The sequence below is a fragment of the Enoplosus armatus genome, chromosome 20 (genome assembly GCF_043641665.1).
Source record: "Enoplosus armatus isolate fEnoArm2 chromosome 20, fEnoArm2.hap1, whole genome shotgun sequence".
In the NCBI taxonomy this organism is placed as follows: Eukaryota; Metazoa; Chordata; class Actinopteri; order Centrarchiformes; family Enoplosidae; genus Enoplosus; species Enoplosus armatus.
Window position 1 is genome coordinate 7613204 of NC_092199.1, and position 22181 is coordinate 7635384.

The 22181-nt window shown below is 40.5% G+C and overlaps 2 protein-coding genes across 2 annotated transcripts in view; one reads left to right on the plus strand and one right to left on the minus strand.

Moving 5' to 3' along the window:
* The window catches only part of LOC139303038 (A disintegrin and metalloproteinase with thrombospondin motifs 3), a 37399-nt gene extending 20891 nt beyond the window's left edge, over nt 1-16508 (plus strand). The window contains exons 6-22 of the mRNA XM_070926731.1: nt 94-250; nt 2281-2386; nt 5737-5880; nt 6073-6205; nt 6525-6638; nt 6823-6971; nt 8706-8878; nt 9045-9178; nt 10143-10266; nt 10545-10625; nt 12521-12684; nt 12763-12928; nt 13346-13478; nt 13651-13858; nt 14632-14761; nt 15739-15846; nt 15943-16508. Coding sequence (XP_070782832.1) covers nt 94-250; nt 2281-2386; nt 5737-5880; nt 6073-6205; nt 6525-6638; nt 6823-6971; nt 8706-8878; nt 9045-9178; nt 10143-10266; nt 10545-10625; nt 12521-12684; nt 12763-12928; nt 13346-13478; nt 13651-13858; nt 14632-14761; nt 15739-15846; nt 15943-16508 — 2790 coding nt within the window. The remainder of the gene's footprint in view (nt 1-93; nt 251-2280; nt 2387-5736; nt 5881-6072; nt 6206-6524; nt 6639-6822; nt 6972-8705; nt 8879-9044; nt 9179-10142; nt 10267-10544; nt 10626-12520; nt 12685-12762; nt 12929-13345; nt 13479-13650; nt 13859-14631; nt 14762-15738; nt 15847-15942) is intronic.
* A 2598-nt stretch (nt 16509-19106) lies between these two features.
* Nucleotides 19107-21925, minus strand: star2 (steroidogenic acute regulatory protein 2). Its single transcript, XM_070927160.1, has 7 exons — nt 21862-21925; nt 21626-21733; nt 21407-21543; nt 21078-21236; nt 20600-20784; nt 20226-20319; nt 19107-19211 (listed from the first exon to the last, which is right to left on the minus strand). Exons 1-7 carry the CDS (start codon nt 21923-21925, stop codon nt 19107-19109), a joined length of 852 nt encoding a protein of 283 aa, XP_070783261.1.
* Between the last annotated feature and the right edge of the window lie 256 nt (nt 21926-22181).

Sequence of the window (22181 nt, forward strand, 5' to 3'; positions counted from 1 at the left end):
CCTTTTGAGGGAATTGATAAGGTGAGTAATTCCATTTCTATGCACCGTTTGAGTGGTAAAACTTTCTTCCTGGTCCTTGTATTGTATTTGCAGTCTATCAGCCTGATCGAGCGTGGCAACCCGTCCCGCAGCCTGGAGCAGGTGTGCCGATGGGCCAACACGCAGCAGCGCCGCGACCCCGACCACGCCGAGTACCACGACCACGCCATCTTCCTCACAAGGCAAGATTTTGGTCCCGCAGGTATGCAAGGTACTGTATTTTTCTCGATCGAGGCCTGTGCAGACTGAGTGCTGATATCTGCTTCCATTCACAAAGGGGTTGGCTTCAAGTCTTGCCCAGGTAAGGTCAATGGAAACTTAAAAGTGGAGGCTGCAGCTGAGGTCACAAACCCAATTCTGCCAGCGACGACCTCCCAGGAAAATAATTATCCCGTGGCTTTCCAAAACCTTACTGACTTGACATTGATGCCACCCTGGATATGAAAAATTGAGATTGATATTGTTGAAGAAGGTTTTTGGCATGTAGTGAAAAATCAGAAATGTTTGTTTGTTTGTCATTTCTGTAAACTAACTGTAGGTTTTTAGTCTTTAATCCGTTGTAACGTTCAGTATGAACTTTTCTTCACTCATAAATAATGAACAGATAATTCTCAATCCTAATAATACATGTATGCATTCATTTGGAGGAGTTTTGAACCATACATGTTATTTTGTCAGTTTGTCTCACGCTAAATTTCTTCTTTTCAGCCCTTCAAAACATAATTTGAAGTGAGCAGCCCAACCAGCCACAGAAAATGTGAACAAACATCCTCTGTGCTCAAGTTCAATATCTTGCATTGACCTGTGTATATTTTTAACTTTTAAAGCACAAGTGTCATGTTTAGAGGACGGCCCGAGGCTACCTGGTTTGCTTGTCACACCTCCGGATGTTGCCATGGCTGCCGTTGTGTTGTGTTCATAACAAGCCCGGTTTCTATGGCACCTTGCGCTGTGTTGGGCTGGACCCGTCGCTGTGTCTCGGGGTCACAAGCAGACATCACACTCCCCCGTCAAAGAATAGCTGTGAGATGGTAGATTCTGTATCCAAATACAGACATCGGGCTGTGGGATAAATAGAAGAAAATCCATTCAGTTTGTGGAGGAGCTGCAAAGCAAATGGAGATTCACACATGAGTCTGCGAACTGATAATGAGTTTGACACATTTACACTGCACTGTAATCAAGTCCTGTAAATTGTGTTTTTGCCACTGAATTTTGTCCCATACAGTATGTGCTGTGTTTGAGATTATTAACCAGGTGACAGAGACCACCCCTCTCCTTACTCATGACATCAGCAGTGGAGAAACACTAGCTGCTGCTGCTGCTGCTGCTGCTGTAACTTCTCGCTTCATATGTGCAAAGCTCCCGATGGCCTCATCATGGGAATCTAATCTGCATTCTCCTGAATTCCTTTTTATCTGCCTTTCAGATAAAGGGTCATGCACCACAACTGCTTTCATGTTTCCCTATTTCACCCGCAGAACTTAATGTGTCCATTTTGTTGTCATTTTATGAATAGAACCATCAAACATCTGGATCAAAACACTGGCCTTCATAAAGTCATGGTCACACTGTGGCTAAAAAAACAAACGCTGCTATGACTGAAATACCTGCAGATGTTTCTATTTTTCATCACCACCAAAATAACCCAACATACATGCTTTCAAAGAGTCTTAATCACCGGCTGTCTGTCTGCTGCATTTTCTGCTTTTTACCTGCATGCCAAAAACGTCTTCTGATGGTCAGAAAGCATGAAAATGATCTGAGAGCCGCCAAAAGGAGGCTGGGATGAGCGTGCTTCTGAACCAAAACCAAAGGCGCTAAGCTGAATCGCTGCACACCTCTTGATCGAGTTATGTTTAATGTTTGTTTGCTTTGCTTAAAGAGTTTGGTGAACTGTGTGCAACGTTGTGATGCCGGGCGGAAGTCTGCTGGGTAATGATGACAGGCTTCTGAGCTTGCTGTTCATTTTAGGTAGTTTCGTTATGTATAGTGAGGAGTTCAAGCTGTCACAGGGGAGCTTCAGGCTCCTCCACACCCACTCCACTTGCCAAAACTAACACCAAGAAAAGACTGAGACCTTCACAATGACTGCAGTCACATCATATATAGCTCTCAAATTTCAATAATGTCACATCAAGAGATCATTTTCCACCTCAGTCATCAGCACTGCATGTGAATGTCCTGACCTTCATCCTGGTACTTGATTATTAGGGCTGTGTGGTCTTTTCTGTTGCCCAGGTTACGCTCCAGTTACAGGGATGTGCCACCCACTGAGGAGCTGCACTCTGAACCACGAGGACGGCTTCTCCTCCGCCTTTGTGGTTGCTCATGAAACCGGCCATGTGTGAGTAATGGCATGACGATGAAAGCACCAGAGGAGTCTCACAGGATCTTACTGCATCCAATTAAGGCGATAGTTTTGCATGGTAACTGTAGTCTGTAATCAAAGGCCTTTAACGGGGCTCTGTTGTCTTAACAAAACAAAGCATCTGGTTGCCTCAGCATGTGGAGCATGCAGGTGCTCAGCTGGTCAAGATGGGCTTACTCAGCTCTGTTGTTGGAAAAACAACTGACTAAATAGATATGATGAAGATACCACATGAGCATGTATTAGAATATAACGTTGTGTATACGTATATACACTGTCCACTTTATTAGGTACACCATGCCACTATTCAGCCATAAAGTCTTATGTTTTTGTTAAAACTGCCACAGAGGTGTTGGTTAAATTATATAGCAAATGTAGTAGTTGGGAAATCAAACCTCAATACATTTTCAGTATCCACTGGAATGTGTCTGTAGCATTGAGTATAATACTATTGAGCGCTGAAAGTTGGCCTGGAATGATTGCTCATATTCTTAGTCTTGTTTACTTATTTCTACAACATCTCATCTCTTCTCTTTGCTGATTTTAGACAGTATTTAATTTGAGTAAAGTTGTAACTCACAAAATGCACACACAAAGTACCACTGCCTCAAATCTGTACGCAAGAAAGTGAATAGTGTCAAACTATTTCTTTTAAGTAAAATACATGAGTAAACATGTTTAGTTACTGTCCAGCTCTATAGCTCATTCTATAGATCTTCAGTCTGACTCATCATCAGCTTCTGGCTGAGGTCATAAACTCGAGGTATTGTGTATAACTACTGGTCCATTTCACACTTCAGACTTCCTCTTCTCTAATCAGGCTGTAAAGTCTTATAGAGACACCTCTGGTGAACCCCCCCCCCACCCCCCCACCCCCGCCTGCTGCGTCACGAACATCAAAAACATGTCCAGACAGACATGATTGACTGTCACATCTCACAAAAGACCAGAAGAACAGGTCAGTAACCCCCTCATCCGCTGACAGTAGAAAGGGGGCAGACTCCATGCTATGCCTGGCGCTGCTTCCAGACCTGGTCAACAAGCATGATTAACTCATTCATTGAATGCATCACATTCACTAAACTGGACGACATCCACGTTGTAATGGTGTTTGTGGTTCAATGGTTTTAGAGTGCCTGTGTCTGGTGCAGCCGAATATTTCCCTCCGGCTGACTGACTGAGACACACACTTGAAACGCAAATGTGAATCTCTGTCAAAACGAGCCTTAAAATCGCCTGAAACCTCTCCACCATATGATGAAATTGAAGTTTAGGAATCCAAGAAGAAGACAAAAAACAAAACATGAAAATCTGATAAAAATGCAGAAGTCAGAGTGAAGCTTTGATTTTAAAAATGCAATCAGCAGCTAATCATCATAATGTTTTGCAGCTTCTTCCCCCTTTTCCTTCACTTTCTATTGTAATCTACTTTGGTAAACAGTGTCCTCTTGCAGTCAGAAGCAGAACCATTTTTAAAATGCACATGAACAAAAATCAGGGTATCTGATCATCTGTTTGAAGTGAGGATAGTGGAAACTAACGTCCATTATGCTCATCACCGTCCTTTTCATTAAAGCCGACCTTACCAGAACATCAAAACAGACTGAAAATAAGGAACAAGAGGTAACAGATTAGAACCTATGAATCAAGGGCAACAAAATCCTCTATTAAACATACTAAACAGGAGATGTATTGATATGATGAGGATATTGTCACATTGCTTAATAAAGCCTTATTCTTCAGTAAGTGAAATGTGTGCACACCCAGTAATTTTTGAGAAGAAAATGTTTGTGTATTCATCTAGAAATTTTAAATCTCACCCGGGAGGTAATTTAAGAAAAGATGTTTAACTGCCCTGTTGTGCTGATAAAGAACTTTAATTAACCTCTAAATGCTGAATTATTCTTAGTAGACAAAGGAAGTAGTGAAAGACTGAAATGCTCTGAGATTGAGTTAGATGTGTGCGTCATACTTACAGACATATTATATACAAATGCACCTTGCTGTCTTTCATTGCACCAGTCACATGCTGGTAGTGTTTTTAGCACATAAAAAAAGAAGAAGAAAAAAAACAACGCTACCACCTGTGGAATCTGAATATTGTTTGATTTTTTGATTGCCTCTAGAAGCAGCCAGATCTGAGCAGCTGTTCGTCTGAATTATCCAATTATGAATAAATAATCTTTTTCTGCCTGATGAGGCATGAATTCAATTCATCACACAAACTGTAAGCCTTTACAGTTATGTCAGGTGTAAATCAATTTGCATTTCTTAACTTGTTTAATCAGACCATATTTTTTAAATCATAAAATAAGTTTTGTTACATTTACTTTAAAGCAGCACAGTGTTTCGGTAGTTTGAACAGCTGTCTCCTCTCAGCAGTCATCTTGGGTTAAAACCAGTCTTGACCATCTGGGTCCTGTCTGTCTCCTCATGTTTGCGTGGGTTTCCTCTGCGGGCTCTGGCTTCGTCAGTCCAAACACATGCAGGTTACGTGAAATGAAAACTATAAATTCCCAGTTGGTGTGAAAATGTTCCTCCCCGGGTTCTTGGCTCTTTGATGGACTTTCAACCTCTCCATGGTATTCTCTGCCTCTTTAGCTCAAGATTTCCATTACCCTAAACAGGAAAGGGCAGAATAGAAGTTTGATGAATAGATTGGATTGACACATTTCACCCTAATAATTATTTTATAATAACTATCACTGAATATCTGCTCGTATTGCTCATTAGATGGAACTTTGAGAATTTGTGAGTTGTCCCACTGGGATGAGGCATGACAGATTACTGGATGTTAACGGATTTCCTGACCCCCTGTAGACAACATTTCAGTTCAGTGTCGGTACAAAGAAAAGGCGGATGCCAGCAGCACCATAGAGAGCCGCAGTCCTCACCACTTTATATTTTGCTATGAAAATCATCATCACATACAGACTAAAGGTCTTTTCTTGTTTTTTTTTATAATAATAAAGCATCTGGTGTAGTTTGGATTATTTTAACTGTTAGATATTTGGGCACTTTTCACCTCTGATTTTTCGTTTAGCAAAATTTACCAAACTCAAGCCACTTAAGGATTGTATCTAAATATAATAAATCTATGGTTTTAGATAAGGAAATATCTGATCAAAGAATAAGTTCACTACACAAAACATCTGACCAACTGTCAGTACTTTGATCTATGGACACAATTTGATCACTACTCTCTTATAGTATTTCTCCTATACTTGTGCTGTCTCTTCTTTTTTGAAGAAGTAAGATTGGTTTGACCTGTGACTTCGCTTGCATTTTGTGCACCTCCCGTTCAATAAACCCTTTTTTCCCATCAGGCTAGGCATGGAGCATGACGGCCAGGGAAATCGTTGCGCTGATGAGACCAGTATGGGCAGCATCATGGCACCACTTGTCCAAGCAGCTTTCCACCGCTATCACTGGTCACGTTGCAGCAAGCAGGAGCTCAATCGATACATCCAGTATGTTCTATTTCGCTCAGTCCATGACTTCTCATTTTCTCTTGGCCAAACATTGGTTTAATGCTGCACAGCTTATGTGAGAAGCAGCTCAATATGTTAATGATTTTTGTTTTTTGTTTTAGAACTTTTTCCTTGTCTGGTCTGTTCTCCTGTTCTTCTCATGTATGACTCTATTGTTCCTCTTTTCTACAGCTCCTATGACTGCCTGCTGGATGATCCCTTTGAACACAAGTGGCCCAAGCTTCCTGAGCTCCCTGGAATAAATTATTCAATGGACGAGCAGTGCCGTTTTGATTTTGGTGTTGGTTACAAAATGTGCACTGCTGTAAGTCCTTCACACCAGTGCATTTGATTTTAGTTATTTATTTATCCCCTTGAATCAGCAGAAAGCTGGAGGTCCCTTCATATAGACACTTATTACATTACATTACATTATTACATTTATTAATACAGTAATACAGTAAATACAGAATATATAAACACATAAAAGATAACTGGTTATGTTTTTAAATGTGCCATTGCCTGGAAATAATACATCAAGCCTCATTACCTTATGACGAGTTTGTCTACTCATCTACATTTCTGAAAAGATGACTGATGCTAAAAAGATAACTGATGCTCAAAATTGCTGTTCCCTTGTTCAGTTTCGAACCTACGACCCTTGCAAGCAGCTGTGGTGCAGTCATCCCGACAACCAGTACTTTTGTAAAACCAAAAAAGGTCCTCCGGTGGATGGGACAGAGTGTGCCCCCGGGAAGGTGGGAAATGAATCATCTTTGAATTCTAATTTTCCTTTGTGCAATAATTGAAAAGTGGAGCTCTCTATAGAAAGAGAGAAAATGAGAAATGAAATGGTTTCAAATGTCACTGTTATTAGTCTGGACTTTTTGACCTTTCTTTCTTTCTGTCTTTCTGTCTTTTCTCCTGTCGTCTTATTTTTAGTGGTGCTTCAAGGGCCATTGCATCTGGAGGTCCAGCCAGCAGCCTCAGGGCCACGATGGGAGTTGGGGCTCCTGGTCAAAGTTCGGCTCTTGCTCCAGAACGTGTGGAGGTGGAGTTCGCTCCCGCAACAGACAGTGCAACAACCCTCCGTGAGTCCTGTGGCAGCGGGGGGAAACTGAGAGAACACACTGAAACAAAATCAGCTACTTTTTTGGTGGCCAAATAGTTTATACGATCGATGTGTTCATCCAACACACGATGACAAACTGTAAACGTGTGCCTGCAGACCAGGACAGCAGGGACAGGTTTTGATCCAGTACTGGCTTTGATTAAGTTTGCTTCAACAAAAACTGAACTTGAAAATGTTCTGTGAGTGTGTGAGCTACTATATGTATCATTTTGTCACTGTTTATATACTTTTTAAGTTATCTTCATTTTAGATGCTTCAGAATTTTGATTTATGGTGGCTTGTAAGTACACAGGCACAAAATTATAACGGTAAGTGGTGCGTTTTGTACTATTAATGAGAATAAAAGTATTCAGTGTGAGTTTCTCAATCCACCGTGATCTGCAGGCACCAGGTTTGTTTAGTAGGCCTTCTTCACAGTGGATACTTTGACTTGTTTTAAGGTACGGTCACATTAAGCATGTGCATAACACATCTTTTTTTCTGGGAAGTTTTGTTAAACAGAAGGCTAATGTGACCGTACCTTTAGGAGGAACGCTGCAGGTGTGTTTTACACCAACACCAATGATGGCTGCATTCCAATTAGGTTTTCCAGTTCCAGGGCCCTGCATGGTGTCCTTGTTCCATACTACATACTAATTATAAACAGGTTTTCAGTTTGTAGTGTAAAAAAACAAAGTAAACTCAAGTAAGTCAGTAAGCAGACGAAAACTGAGAATAGTAGCTTTGTCCCAAATTCATACTAGACACTAAATCCATACATACATTATAAATCCATTATAAACTAATGATCACACATGACATACTTCATAGGATCATCATAGGATACTGTTTTAGCAGTTAGTATACAAAATGATACAATATGTGTGACATTGGCTGTCAATGACAATGTTTTTCCTAAGATTTAATGCAAATTTATTTTTATTTTGGAATATTTTTTGGAGCCATTTCAGGACCACCCACAATTTATATAAATGTTTCCAGCTGTGAGGGAATAGCGTGCATCAACAACATGCTCAAACACTGACAGTATTTAGTTTGCATACTGTCTGTTTTGAATATACTAAATTCTGTCTCTTTTCCATTGTGAACTCACTACTCAGTAAGAACCTGCTTAGAATCAGTATGTATTATATACGGTGTGGTATGGTGTATAACTTTCTCCCACAATGCAAATGCTCAATTTGCTCACAGCTGGAAGAAAATAAAGAGAACAGCTCAGGGAACAAAAATGTTTTGAAAATTTTTTGAAAAATATTTTGCTTTCTTTTTGTTTTTCCAAAACTGCAGTATGCTTGACATCCGACAGCACGTATATTCTATCATTTCCTGTTAGTGTAAAGTATATAGTATATGTTGATTTCTTGTACTAAAGAACAGCGTACTATAAGGATTATTAGTATGTAGTCCATTGTTACAGGACTCCACCTCTTAATAAATTGGGAGCTTTAGTCCACATAGTATTTGTTCCATCTCATAAAGTTCTGACATTTTGAATCCTTATTTTGTCTTAGAGAGGATCAAGTTTCTTCACCTAATTTCTATACACGAAATGGCGGCCACCAGTAGGATTAGTTAAAAATGTATCCTTCAAAACCTCCTGGTATTATACCTAAGAGGACAACCTTTGGATCTTTGGGAATATCATGATGGAAAACATCTTTAAGGGCACCATTTTGTTTTTGTCATTGATCAGGCCGGCCTATGGTGGGCGAGATTGCCCTGGCTCTGCTTTTGACTACCAGATGTGCAACACAGAGGAGTGTGCTGGCCCTTACGAGGACTTCCGTGCTCAGCAGTGTATCCAGAGGAGCAACAAATACCACAAAAACATCAAGCACACCTGGCTACCGTACGAGCACCCAGATGGTAAGTCTGTAAAGAGCGAAGCAAGGTTGGCGCTCTCTCATTTCTTGCAAAGCAACAAATGGAGAGATGATATTTGCAGGAGGCTGATGTCTTTATCAGACTCTGAGGATACTTGAATGAACCATGGTGTGTGTGTGTGTGTGTGTGTGTGTGTGTGTGTTTTCAGAGGCCCGTAAGTGTGAGCTGAGCTGTAAGTCAAAGGAAACAGGGGAGGTGGTGTTCATGAACCAGGTGATGCATGATGGGACCCGCTGCAGCTACTCAGACCCCTTCAGCGTGTGCGCTCGAGGAGAATGTCTGGTATGTCTCAACTAAAACTGTGTGCACTCGCAAACAGAAACCTCGACATGTTTTAAGACATATACAAAATATTCTGCTTTAAAAAATATTTAAATTACACCTACTTCTACCTCATTGAAAAATCTATTTTCATTTCAAAAGTTGAACTACTACTTACCTAAAAAGTCTGTCCTCTCCACATCACACTTGTGTAAGTGTTTTAAACTTTCTGCACATACATCATTCTGCACAGTGACCCTCAAGTGAAGCAGCAATAAGCAAAACACATTACTGAGTGGACGGGGACTCTAAATATCACATATCTCTCTGCAGGTTTTCCATCACTTTCTGTCAAGTGACATAATCTTAACCATCTCAGAGTAGATTGGCATTTTGTAAATGGCATCAACACAAAAACATGTGAAAATGTTATTTGAACGTTGAATACACAATATTTCAGTAATAAAAATGAATACAATTTATTTTTTTTATACAATATAATTTTTGTATATATACATTTTGACATTATGTGCCTTTTGCAGTCGTTTTGTGCCACAGATCATCAGCCAGGAGGGAAAATCTAATAATAAGTTTCACCTGACAAGGAGCTGAGTTTGGAAATGCCATTTCCCCACAGCACCTTGACCTTTACTAGAATGTATTTTGATGATGAAAATAGAAACTTAAGTACTGCACTCTACTCTCAAACAAACACACAAAGACATTATTTTGTCTCAGTGTTCACCTTGGACATAAAGTTGAGGCTTTTCTTGTTGTAGGCCGGCTGCTCAGTGTTTTGGCTACATTCATGTTATGTCTGGGTGTGTTTCCAATATGCATCATCATCATCATCAGGCTCCAAACCAGATTTGTGCAGTTTTTCCCCATGGCATCATTTTCCCAGTGGAGTAATCTCAGTCTGTGTAAAAGTCAGGCGCAGCGTCGCACTGATTTGATTGACTGTCTTTGATCTTTCCCTTCACAGCATGTAGGCTGCGACAAGGAGGTCGGCTCTTACAAACAAGAGGACAAATGTGGAGTGTGTGAGGGGGACAACTCCCACTGTCGCACCGTGAAGCTGACGCTCACCAAGACGCCCAAAAAGAACGGTAGTTATCAACTATGTGGACACGCAAGTGCTGAAATCAGCAACCCTGTGGCAGATGAGTCATTATTTAATATTATTTAAGCTCAAAATCATTCACCCTTAAACACATCTTCCCAATGTTCTGTGTTTGACAACGGCCCGTATCCCACACTGTCATCAAACAAAAGACCAAACCTTCTGTCTCGATTCAGAAATAATTGGCTGCTATTACTGGCCAGAATACGTGCCTGCTGTTTAAGGCTCCCAGCTGAACCGTCCCGTGTCTCTTTGTCTTGTTAGGAATGCTGAAAATGTTTGACATCCCAATAGGAGCCCGCCACATTGTTATCGAAGAGAATGAGACTTCCCCTCATATAATTGGTGAGTGTGTCTCACGTCCTTTTTCCAACGGTGGAAACACATGATACTATTGATGCTACAGGATTGGTTTGTGAATGTAATTGTCTGTGTGTGCAAGTAAGTACATAAGTAGTAGCTGGGTCACAAAGTGCTTCACAATGATTGTTAAATTGTTAAAAATGAGACCATAAAAACAGTAAAAAGAAACAAACAATTAAACAAAAGCATCAACAGACCTTCAGTTCAGTTTGAATAAATGAGTCTTCTGCTTCTTTTTAAAGGCGTCAACAGATATCGTATATACATATCGTGTGTGTGTGTGTGTGTGTGTGTGTGTGTGTGTGTGTGTGTGTGTGTGTGTGTGTGTGTGACCATGTCACATGACTGTAGTTGCTGGGTTATTTACCTTGCAAGACTCGCTATATAATTTCATTGACTGGTACAGTCTGGTCTGTTCTTTACTCAATAAAGAATGACATGAAAGGGTCAGTACAACCAAAACACACACACACAAAGATGTGAACAGCTTTCATTTGTCCAGGTTTTGAGATATCTGTGAGATTTCTGTCGCGTCTCTAATATAATGGAGGTGAAAGGAACTCCATTTCCGCTCACAGGATTCAAAAATGATATTTGAAAAGAAAAAAAAAACAGCAAACAAGCTTTTCCAAAAACTCTGAGCCTCATGCAAGAACCACTAATATGAACAAGTGGCATGAACGACTGAATTAAGAGAACAGTTTTTTATGTACATTGACTCTGTGTCAGAGTTGAAAAACATTGTAACAGCTGTAGATCCACTCTGGCTACACAAGCTACACACTTTTCAGAGCCAGCTTTCGAGCTTAAAGAACACATAGTGATAGTACAAAGATAGATTTCCTTTAACAGATCAAACAGAATGCCAGGATACTGCTATACATAATTAACATACAGTAGGTAGGAGGGATGGCTCCTGTGGCTTGTGATGTTACTCAGCTTTTTGTGTTTTACACAGAAATGTTAAAATATTCTATCCAGATCAGTGCAGGGAAAACCTTCTGTTGACAAAAAGTCGGCTAAAGTCAGTCACCGCCTGGGTTTTCTCGTCCGAATTTGACGCTACTCAGTCTGTAGTTGTAAAGCAAAGAATTCACAATTCCTTGTCCCTGAAGAGGAAGCCAGTTAGCATGGTGCTGTGTCTTGTATTCTATCTGCTTAACCATCAAACAAACATCCACCATGTGTTTTCTTTAACAGGGAGCACTAGAAAGACAAAAATAATCCCTTATTTCCCAGAGAAGCTGAAGTCTGTTTTATTTCCCAATGCAATTAACGCTGCAGAGTCACATCACAGGTACTGTTGCTTTTGTGGCGATGTGAAAAGACAAATATTTTCCGATTCAAGCTTCTAATTGCTTTCAAGTTGAGCTGAATGTAGCTGAGTGGGTGGAACACGTTGATGAAGGCTTTATCTGTAAATGCAGAGCAGAAGCTTGTCAGACGTAAAGACACCGGAGCTCTAAAATGTCTGCAGGTGTGAGGAGTGACAGACTCAAATCTTTCTGCTTACAGTAGCTCTCTGTGCAACTGCTCTGAGTAAAAGAATCAACGTGGCACTCAGCCAAACCCTCCCTCTCCTCGTCTCTCTTTTCCTCTCTGGCTTTTTTTTTTTGACTCATGGGAAGAAGAGATGACACACAACATGGAGGAATGACTGTTGGCTAACCACGACGCCAAACATCTGAAAATACGTATGGACACGTTCCCCACTTAAAGGAAAATCTCACAGTTGTTTTGGCGGGGGAGTGTTGATCCCAAATTTCTGTTCAACTTTTGAGATTTTTAATGAATGAAACTAAGAACTACATGATGTGCACACATTCTTTCCCACCACACATGCATTAAAAAAACTTTTTTTTCCTCATTATGGACAGCTGTGAAGAATCAAGTTACTGGAAACTTCATACTGAATTCAAAAAGTGAAGACGCTGAATCAAAGACCTTCATCGAAAATGGTTTACAGTGGGAGTATACCGTGGAGGGTGAGAAGGAGACTCTGAAAACAACTGGTCCTCTGCATGAAGGCATTATAGTGCTGGTGAGTGGGACCCGATCACCACTTTTTACTTCGCTTTTTTCATTGTATTTCTAATAAACTTTCTTCACCTCGCTGCAGGTCATCCCCCAGGAAGAAGATGCAAAGATTAGCTTGACATATAAGTACATCATACATGAGGACCTGTTGCCGCTTATTACCAACAACAATGTTCTTCTGGCTGAACTTGACACCTATGAGTGGGCACTGAAGAGCTGGTCTCAGTGCTCCAAACCTTGTGGGGGAGGTCAGTGAGAGTATAAACAAGCAATTAAAGCTGCAAATCGTTGCACAGTGTGTGGAAAAAGTCACTGACTGACTGCTTGAGATGATTGTTCAATTAATCTATTAGTTTAATTCACAGAAAATTAGTTAACAGTCTTGATTATCATTAAATCATTTATCCAATCATTTTACAATTTTCTGACACTGAATCACTGAATTTAATAATAAAGAGATTAATCAACATCATCAACAATCATTAGTTTTAGCCCTAGATGAAATTAGATGACATTGCCAATGCCATGGAGAGAGTATGGAGATGATATATATATGTGTATATAAAATATATATGTTTATATATAATATAAATATTAAGATTTGTGTATTTAACTACGCATGACCTTGCTAGGAGAATAATGATGTACACTTTTCCATCCTTCAGGCATACAGTACACAAAATATGGATGCAGGAGGAAGAGTGACAGCCGCTTGGTTCATCGTAACTTTTGTGAAACCAGCAAAAAGCCCAAACCCATCCGCAAACGCTGCAATGTCCAAGAGTGCAGCCAGCCCACGTAAGTGGCCTTTACAGATGGTGCTTTTATATTTCCATAGCTAATGTAGCGACAAAAGTGGTAAGAATGGATTCACCTCCTTATATCGACAGTGGCATGATTTATGCTAATTTAGAGGGAATATATGTGATTGCCATGTGACATGGAAACAAAGAGCCTGCTGTGCTGACAGGTGGGTGGTGGAGGAGTGGAGTCCCTGCAGCAAGACCTGCGGGAAGCTCGGTTACCACAGCAGGGTGGTGCAGTGCATGCAGGCGCTCCACAACGGTACCAACAGGCCCGTCCACAGCAAACACTGCACTGAGGATCGTCCCGAGACCAGGAGAGCCTGCAACCACACCACATGCCCCGCCCAGTGGAGGACAGGGGCCTGGTCTCAGGTGAGGGAGGAGGACAGCCAGCTGCACCTTAAGTTCAAACTTAGTCTAGATGTAACTTAAGTGTTGACTTTTAAGCATCTCTGAATTAAACCACACAAAGTAATTCTCACATAGCCATAGCCATAGCTTAGTTGTTACTAAATATATACACCTACTGGTGTAATGTAATAGTGGTAAAGTAACACCAAATTTCCAACATGTCGAAACACAAAAAATAAATTAGGGAATTTTAAAAACAGAACATCAGAAACAAAAACATGTAATACAAACATTTGAGGTAAACTACTTTTTGCAACATATCCACTTTGTATTTTTTCCATTTCCCATTTTTAACAATAATAATCATCAGCAGCTTATTTGAGTTTCTGTAAGCGAAACATTTTCTGAGCTCTGAGCTGTTAAACCACGTGGGCCGTTGTCATACATAAAGTGAGAGTGAATATCAATTTAAATTGATCTGTTTTATATTTAAAAAAAAAAAAAGTGAAACTCAAATCAAAAGATGACCTTAGTATAGTATGTAGAAGGGTGGTTACACTGATATTATATTCTGGCATAACATGAAAACTGACATAAATATGAATTGAACAAAAGGACTGTTGTCGTTGTAATAATGTTGTTGTCGTTGTAGTTGTCGTAAACATGTCATGGCAATCTTAATGCTCAAATGCAAATGGATGCATGTGTCAAGATTAAATTGTATGTGGTCGAACCTAACCATGGTTGTCAAGAGCTGTGACTTAATAATTATATAACGTATGTTTGTTTGGCAGTGTTCGGTGACCTGTGGCGAAGGGATTCAGCAAAGGCAGGTGGTTTGCAAGGCCAGCGACAACACCATCGGAGAATGTGAGGGCGAGAAGCCAGAAACAGTGCTGATTTGCAAACTCAGTCCTTGTCCAGGTGAGCGCCACATACATGTAATTAAGGAGCTATATTCACCAATTCACAAATAAATACCAGCATGCTGCCTGTCTCATACACACTGTTAGAGAAACTGCCTCTGTATGATCAAGTCATCTCATTTTCGTAATGGATGCTGAAAGACTGACTGTAGAGAAGTGGTGTGAAGATTTGAATGTTTCTTTTGAAGAACTTGTGGGTGGTTAATGTCTGTTGCATCAGGCACATTTATTTACAATCCTCTGGCTGTAGATTTAAGCAAGGCCAAATAAGGATACTTCACATAGTAAATTATGGTTTTCTGACTCAGTAGTTGTCTCATAGCCAGATCAACTCAACACATGGTTTGGTCTTTTTACACGACAATTACCTCATGAAATTGAGCAGAATTGAGCCAGTGCCAACAGTTGGAATCGCAAATTTAAGTCCACAGTGAAACAATCAACTTACTTACCTCAGGTATGTCAAAACTTGGCGCAACAGGCCCAAATTGTAGGCTAAAACCTTTTTTATCCTCCCGGGATTCCATTTACATAAACATTATGTGATTGAATACATGTTTCTGTTTGAACAATGAATCACCAGCTGACTTCACTTTAATGTACTCCAAGGCCAAAGAAGCATCTGAACACCTAAAGGAAACTGTCTAAGCTGAAAGATGTTTTAGCGTCTGTGTCAAAACATTTTTTCCCTGATGCCCTCCTGCAGCTTGTTCTCATGTTGCTTTCTCTTTAAAGAGGTCGGGACCATCCATTTCTTCTGTTTCCCTGCACAGGCTAAGGCTATGAATAAGAAGAAGCCCAGGTTGTGCCCTGCGTTCTGTAAATAACACCAAGCTTTATTATAGGTTTCAAACAACACAGCCCTGTTTTCTTACAGTAGCAAGAGGCCGTCAAGAGCTTTTCTTGGGCCTCATGGCTGCTGTTTAACGTCTTATTTGGGAATATTTTTTAGCCTCATTTTGTCCTCCACTCCAGGACAGGCAGTGGCGTCTCTCACCATTGAAACAATGGAAAACTCCACAATAAAAGACGAAGCCGTACATCAAAGGGCTCCTGAAAACCCTGTCCACAAAATCTCTTCAAGTAAGTCAATATGTAATTTGTTTCAGAAATCAATCACTTTAATTTAAACATCTACAGTTTTCAGAACTGATGTCCTCTTTATTATTCTATTTCTAGATGAGCCATGTCTGGGAGATAAATCGATTTTCTGCCAAATGGAGGTTCTTGCCCGTTATTGTTCCATCCCTGGATATAATAAGCTTTGTTGTGAGTCTTGCAACAAGAAAGAAAGCCTCTCCACTCATGATCCTGACCTCCAAAACACCCCAGTGACCTCATTGGAACCTGAGACCTCTGCTCCTTCTCACCCTGCATCACCCAAGGCTCCTCTACCCGCTACGACCCGGAGCCCGCCGCAAACCACTAAAGCCATCAGCAGACGGCTTCGCTCCACTGCCCCGGTGCCAACCACCGCTGCCGCTGCTGAAGCCTCGCCATCCACGGGTGCTGCTCTGCCCCAGGGTCCCACCAGCGACTCCTTCCTCACAGCTGGGAAGGGAGACTCAGACCCGGGGCCTCTTCTACCTCCAGGGCCGCCACGGCCCACAGCAGACTCCAGTGGAGGTGCCTCTAAAGAGCACAGTCCAAACAGCACTTTAGGCCCAGTCGCTGCCAGGTCAAGAAGGGACGATTTAGGATCCGAGAGGGACTCGAGTCACAGAACCCTGTCAGCTCAGAAATGAACAGTGAGCGATGTTGTGAACGTGCTGCTCAGTGAGACGGTCTCATACATCAGCTCACCCTTTGCAGCATCTGATAGACTCGCAGTCTTGCTGCAGATATGTTCTTTCTTTTTTTACAAAGATTTGTTTTTTTTTCCATGCCAGTGAACTTAGACCAGACCAGAGATGGTTACCTCATCAAAAATCCAGAGTGATCTGTGTGCAGCGTCGCTCTGCCCTCTGTGCATTAAATATGAAACGGAAGAAAAAAAAAAGTTGTCAGGTGCTGTAAACTAAAACGACTACAAGACGTGTTCAAAATGTGATGACTGCATTGCTACATTCATGTTTTTATCTGTGTACAGTTGTGCAAGCCTGTTTTTTCAAGTGCATTAGAACTACTATTGAACTTGTATTGTGAACATGTGAGGAGAGGTCAAAGGCCATGGTTTTGGAGGTGCGCGTGTCATCTATGGAGACTAGAGTGTGCCAACAGAATAATTATAGACCCTGCCAGTGTTCACTCATAAACAATTAATATATTGCTAAGTTAAAAAATATATATATGAAATTTTAATGATGCCTTGCATAACGCAAAGTAAATTTGCAGATTAATAACTTTAATTTCTTATTCTGTTTTAAGAATTAATAGTATTTTAAAATATAAAATTGCAAAAATAGTTGTTAAAAAGATTTTTTTTTTTTTTGTCATTCCATTTACTAATGTCTCACACAATTCATTGTCTGCGTCAGTTTCCATTTCGTGACTCCAGACAGGGCTCGTGCTCAGCAGAGGGTGGCAGTACCACCATTCATTACATAACAGCTGGCTAATCAGCGCTCCTGTTGCTCGAGTAATCTTTGAAGGCTCTTTTAAAGGAATAGTTAAAAAATACACTCAGCGAGGAAGCAAACTTGCTGAGAGTTGGATGAGAAGATCGATGCCACTCTCATATTTGTTTATTAACTATGGAGCTAGAGCCAGGAGGCTGTTAGCTTTGCATAAAGACTGGAAACAGGGAGGAACAGTTCAAAAATGCACCTACCAGCGCCTCTAAAGTTCATTAATTATAGCATGTTGTATTTTTTTTGCTTAGTCTATATACAAACAGAAATATAAAAACGTTTTTTGGTTTTAGGGAGTTACGTGCGATGACTACCAAAATGTTTAGTTTTTATTTTTGTTCACAATTTTTAGAGGCGTAGACTTTACTTCTTCAATTTGGACAGAGCCAGCTAGCTGTCAATGTCAATTGTCTTTTTATTATATATACATACATATATATATAATTTTATTATAATTTTACCTTTTACTTTAAATGCAAATGTTATTAATCGATTCATAATGGCTTTTAAAATGTATTTAATTGATTATAATAAAACACAAACAATTATAAGTCTATAATTATTCCAGTGGCACACCCCAGACTCCATAGCCATCACTCCTGGCAGGGAGCCTCACGGCTTCTCTGTCCCCGGTGCTCTTTTTTGTTCTTTGTTCCCAAATCCAACGTACTGGTGATCATCCTCACTGGTAAAAAATCATGACTGTTTGTAAGCCAACCCCACTGTAGCATGCCCTCTGTCTGCCTTTGTGGAAGTCAGTCACTTACGCTTTAAAAACAAAAAGATTTAAGAAAAAAACGTATGTTATTTTTTTGTAACTGATATGTTTTTCAGATAATAATGTATATAGTGTAAATTTCAAGTGATGAAACGAAATCAACAACCAGGATTAGAACGGAAAGTATGCTTGAAATTGGAAAACACAGGCAATGCTGTAAGTCTACAGACTGCGGTTGGTCATACTGTTACACCATTCCTGCATTGCAGTTCATAACATCATTATGTTTATTGTATAGTTCTTGTATATACGTACGTGAATGAAAGCTTTAAATGTTAATATTTATTGAATTTTTAAGTGGTATGGAGAACAAAGTAAAACACGTTTGAAAGAACTGAGATTCTTGTTATTTCACATTCCTCTATTTAGCCTCCATTTACTATTATGTCTCGCTTTGAGCTGTGTCTTTCTTGGCTTCCTTTTAGAGGAGGACATGTACGACTGTGTGAGGAAACATTTGTAATAGTTACTGCAATTAAGTGTCCTTTCTACAAAACCATCTATTTACAGATTCAGCCTGAACTGCGTCATCTAGATTTACTGTATTTGAGCTGAGAGGCACCTATTATGCAGTGTTGATGTTAATGTGGTATTCAAAATATTTTTACAAGGAGGAAAATGGGCAACAAGAGGCAGAATAGACACCTTCAAGCACTTAATTAATTTTGTCCAGTCTGCAGGGACTCCTGCAGTTAGTCATATGTCAACAGACAAGCAATGACTCCTAATCAGGAAATCTTAATGAGGTCTGAGTGGCACGCCATGACATTAATTCCTATTATAAACCAGCTTCCTTCTGCTGCCAGGCTGGCACTGGGCTGCTGATGCCGGTCTCTGACAGCTCTTCTCTGCAGAGCGTCTCCTCCAGACAGCATTTCTGCTCTCGCTGAAAGGGCAGCGTTCTGTCGAGCAGCCGGGCTGTCACCGTGCCTCGATCTCTCGATTTTCCCCTGTGAGTGATGACAGGGTGTTTCTGAGGTGTGGATGTCTCACAGTCAGCCCCGGGTGGCGCTCGCTGTGAGGCGTCTGCGGAGGTGTCTGCTGAAATCCAGCTGCGCTCGGGGCAAAGCCTGATTGACAATGGACTTTGGCAGCCATCCCTGAGAACAACATAATCTTTGTTAAACCCCTGAATTGTATTTTGGTATCAGCTAGTTAGCCTGGTGCTATACAATAAATATGTACTGTTCATATGCATATGGTTCCCCTAGAAAACATGATTTGAATCTTCAGAAATACTGACGAAACAGAGTGAAAATGAAATGAAAAATAATGAAAGTAAGAAAAATAGTTTCACAAAATAATATTAATTTAAGCTCCGCTTATTACATTTTCCCAATCGTTCAGCCACATCTAATGGTCTTCATCAGCGAATGGAGTTTGCTTACTCATCACTCCTTGTTGTTAGTTTGTCAACTGAGCAAAGCTGAGGAGGACTGTGAGCTGCAGTTGACAGAGCCAGAAAAAGCTAAGTAAGTGGACTTACTAAAGGGTTAACGTTGGGGGACTCAAAGAGATAGAGTGCCGGATTTTAAAAACACTGGATCCTACATTTCCCACAATGCAACGTGACAGTGTCTTTCATTAGAACCTCCCTGCCTACTAAGTGCCCATTTCTTTCAAACTCCACACCTCCAGTTTGTAATGCAGGTTGTCTGTTAAATGTGTTTGTTTTTTTTCAAACTTTAGAGAGCTCCCTCTAGCGCCACAGAAGACATTATAGAAGTGTTTTCAGGCTGATGAGTAAACCGGCCTTAATGTGTAAGATTGTGGATTTTGTCAAACTACTACCTTGAAGGTCAAGAATAGTAGTAGTAGTGGGGAAAAAAAGCATAAAAATAAAAATGCTGTACTCCACTTAGCATGCTATATTTATACATACATATTTACCCATGTACTGTACACATGTACTGCTGTTAAACCCTAGAAAATATGATATGCTCTACGTTTAGCATGTTAAAGAGTAGATCCTGACCAGAAATACAAACAGCAATCTAAGAAGCTCACTGCTCAGCAGATAAAAGCCTGGCGGAAGTGCTGGAGCTTGGAAGTAATAGAAACCGCAAATGCTTTTCATATTCACAAAATGGAAAATACAGTACATATGAATTTACCTTTACATCCATATTTAGAAGCCACGTGAAGTGGCTTTTTCTTGTATCCTCATCGAGAGCCTGAATGATTATGCAGGTTGGTCCATCCTCGGCTCTTTAAACATCCAAACAAACTCATGAACTCATTAGTTTTCAGCCAAGCCATTATTTATATTTTTATTTACAAACTAGAACATCCACAGAACAAATTAAAATGAATTCTTTTTACTGTTAAATATTTTTTTCCATTTCGTTCTGACATCTTACTATCTGGATGACTGAGATTACTCATTGCTGTACATGCACTGCACATTATGGGAGAAAGTTTAATGAAGCTGTTGAATATGTTTTAACACAGAATGATTAATGCCAAGTTGGTCTGCATTTGATCCTACCTCACAAAACCTGCCTGAGGTGGGAAGGACTCCAGCTGAATCGCTGCTCCTCCAAGATAAACGCTGGACTTTTGTCTGCAACTGTGTCTGACACTCAGGAAATCCCTTTGGCCAATCAGATTCCCCGCTGTCTCGGCTGAAACCTCGTGAGTGACAATCGTTTCAGGTCCTACATGCTTCAGAACCTGCAACTCAAAAGACGCAAATATCAAATGTATGTAAGGAGTTCTAGCAATGTGAGAATACATTTCTTGCTGAAAATAAATAGCAAGACTTCAATGAATTATAGCTATAAACAGAAATATGCGGACAACTAGACCTTCGTAAAGTAAAAAAAGAAGTCTTAACAGAAAGACTCCTGTAAACTCAGGCTGTTTAAATAATATTTCAGTATGATACTGTCTAACTTAAGGTTATAGTTTCACAGTTGATGAAATATCCAATTATCATGTGAGTTGTTGAAAGGTCAGCCGCGCACAGTGATATGCCGTATGCTCGGGTTCCAGTGGTGCATCTCCTCCACTCTGACGAACAGGAGGTCGTAGAGCTCGTCCACGCTGGCCTCCAGGACCGCCTCCAGCCTGAAGACCTTCCTGGCCCCTGGCATCATTTTGCTACAGATCACATCCCCGTTGCTCTGAGAAGGAGCGAGAAGGAAGCAGATGTATACAATCACAATAAACACAATGGTTGCTTAGGCTCAGCTTATTTCAGAGTGTGGAAATTGGAGGCAAATTAACTTTGGAGAAGATACAAGGCACTTTAATCAATCGAGTCAGGATGGCACTTAAATCAATCACAAGTTACCTCTGTGATCTCGACCTTCCATCCTTGTTTGTCTTCCAACATACTAAGAGCCTTCCTCATTGCTTCTTGGCCTTGTTGTACATAGAACAGCTGGTCTTCTTTCAAAGGCACAGGATTTACATCTTCAGGTTTGGTCTCTGCAAATGATTCTTCTTAGTAATCTTTCGATAACCACACTCTTAAAAAATGTTATCAAACCACCAGATTTATGTATTTTACCTGTATACATGAATCCAGCATGTGTTCTCATGTGATGTTGGATCTGTACCCATCTCTGCAGGTGTGTGAGCTCCTGGCCTATCACTGCCACAGCTGTGCGTTGAAGTCCTGCATGATTGAACAGTTAAGAGATGCAAAAGAAAAAGAGCAAAGCTCAGTACTCTTACCCAGAATGCAGCATTTGCATGAAAAAGTAATAAACATGAAATTCTTTGCGCAGATTATTCAGTGTTTACCTGCCATACTCCTCAGATGTGGGTAGGAGATTCCACAGCAGAGCTTTACAACAGCAGGCAGCATATTGTCTGTCTTCGGCAGTGACAGCAAAGTAACAGACAGTGTCTCTGGTCTTTATACAGCTTGTGAAGGACACTCCACTGAGATAAGGGCCGGAGAAGAAGATAGGGCCTGCTCTGAGTTCTGTTCTGAAGGCCACACTTGACAAGTTTTATTAACTAAAATACAGAATTGGATGCAAGGCAGAGAGGAAAATCTAACAGTGAGAGCTATGCTTATTTAGTGCGTTTGTTTGAATTTTAAATCACAATTTTACTAA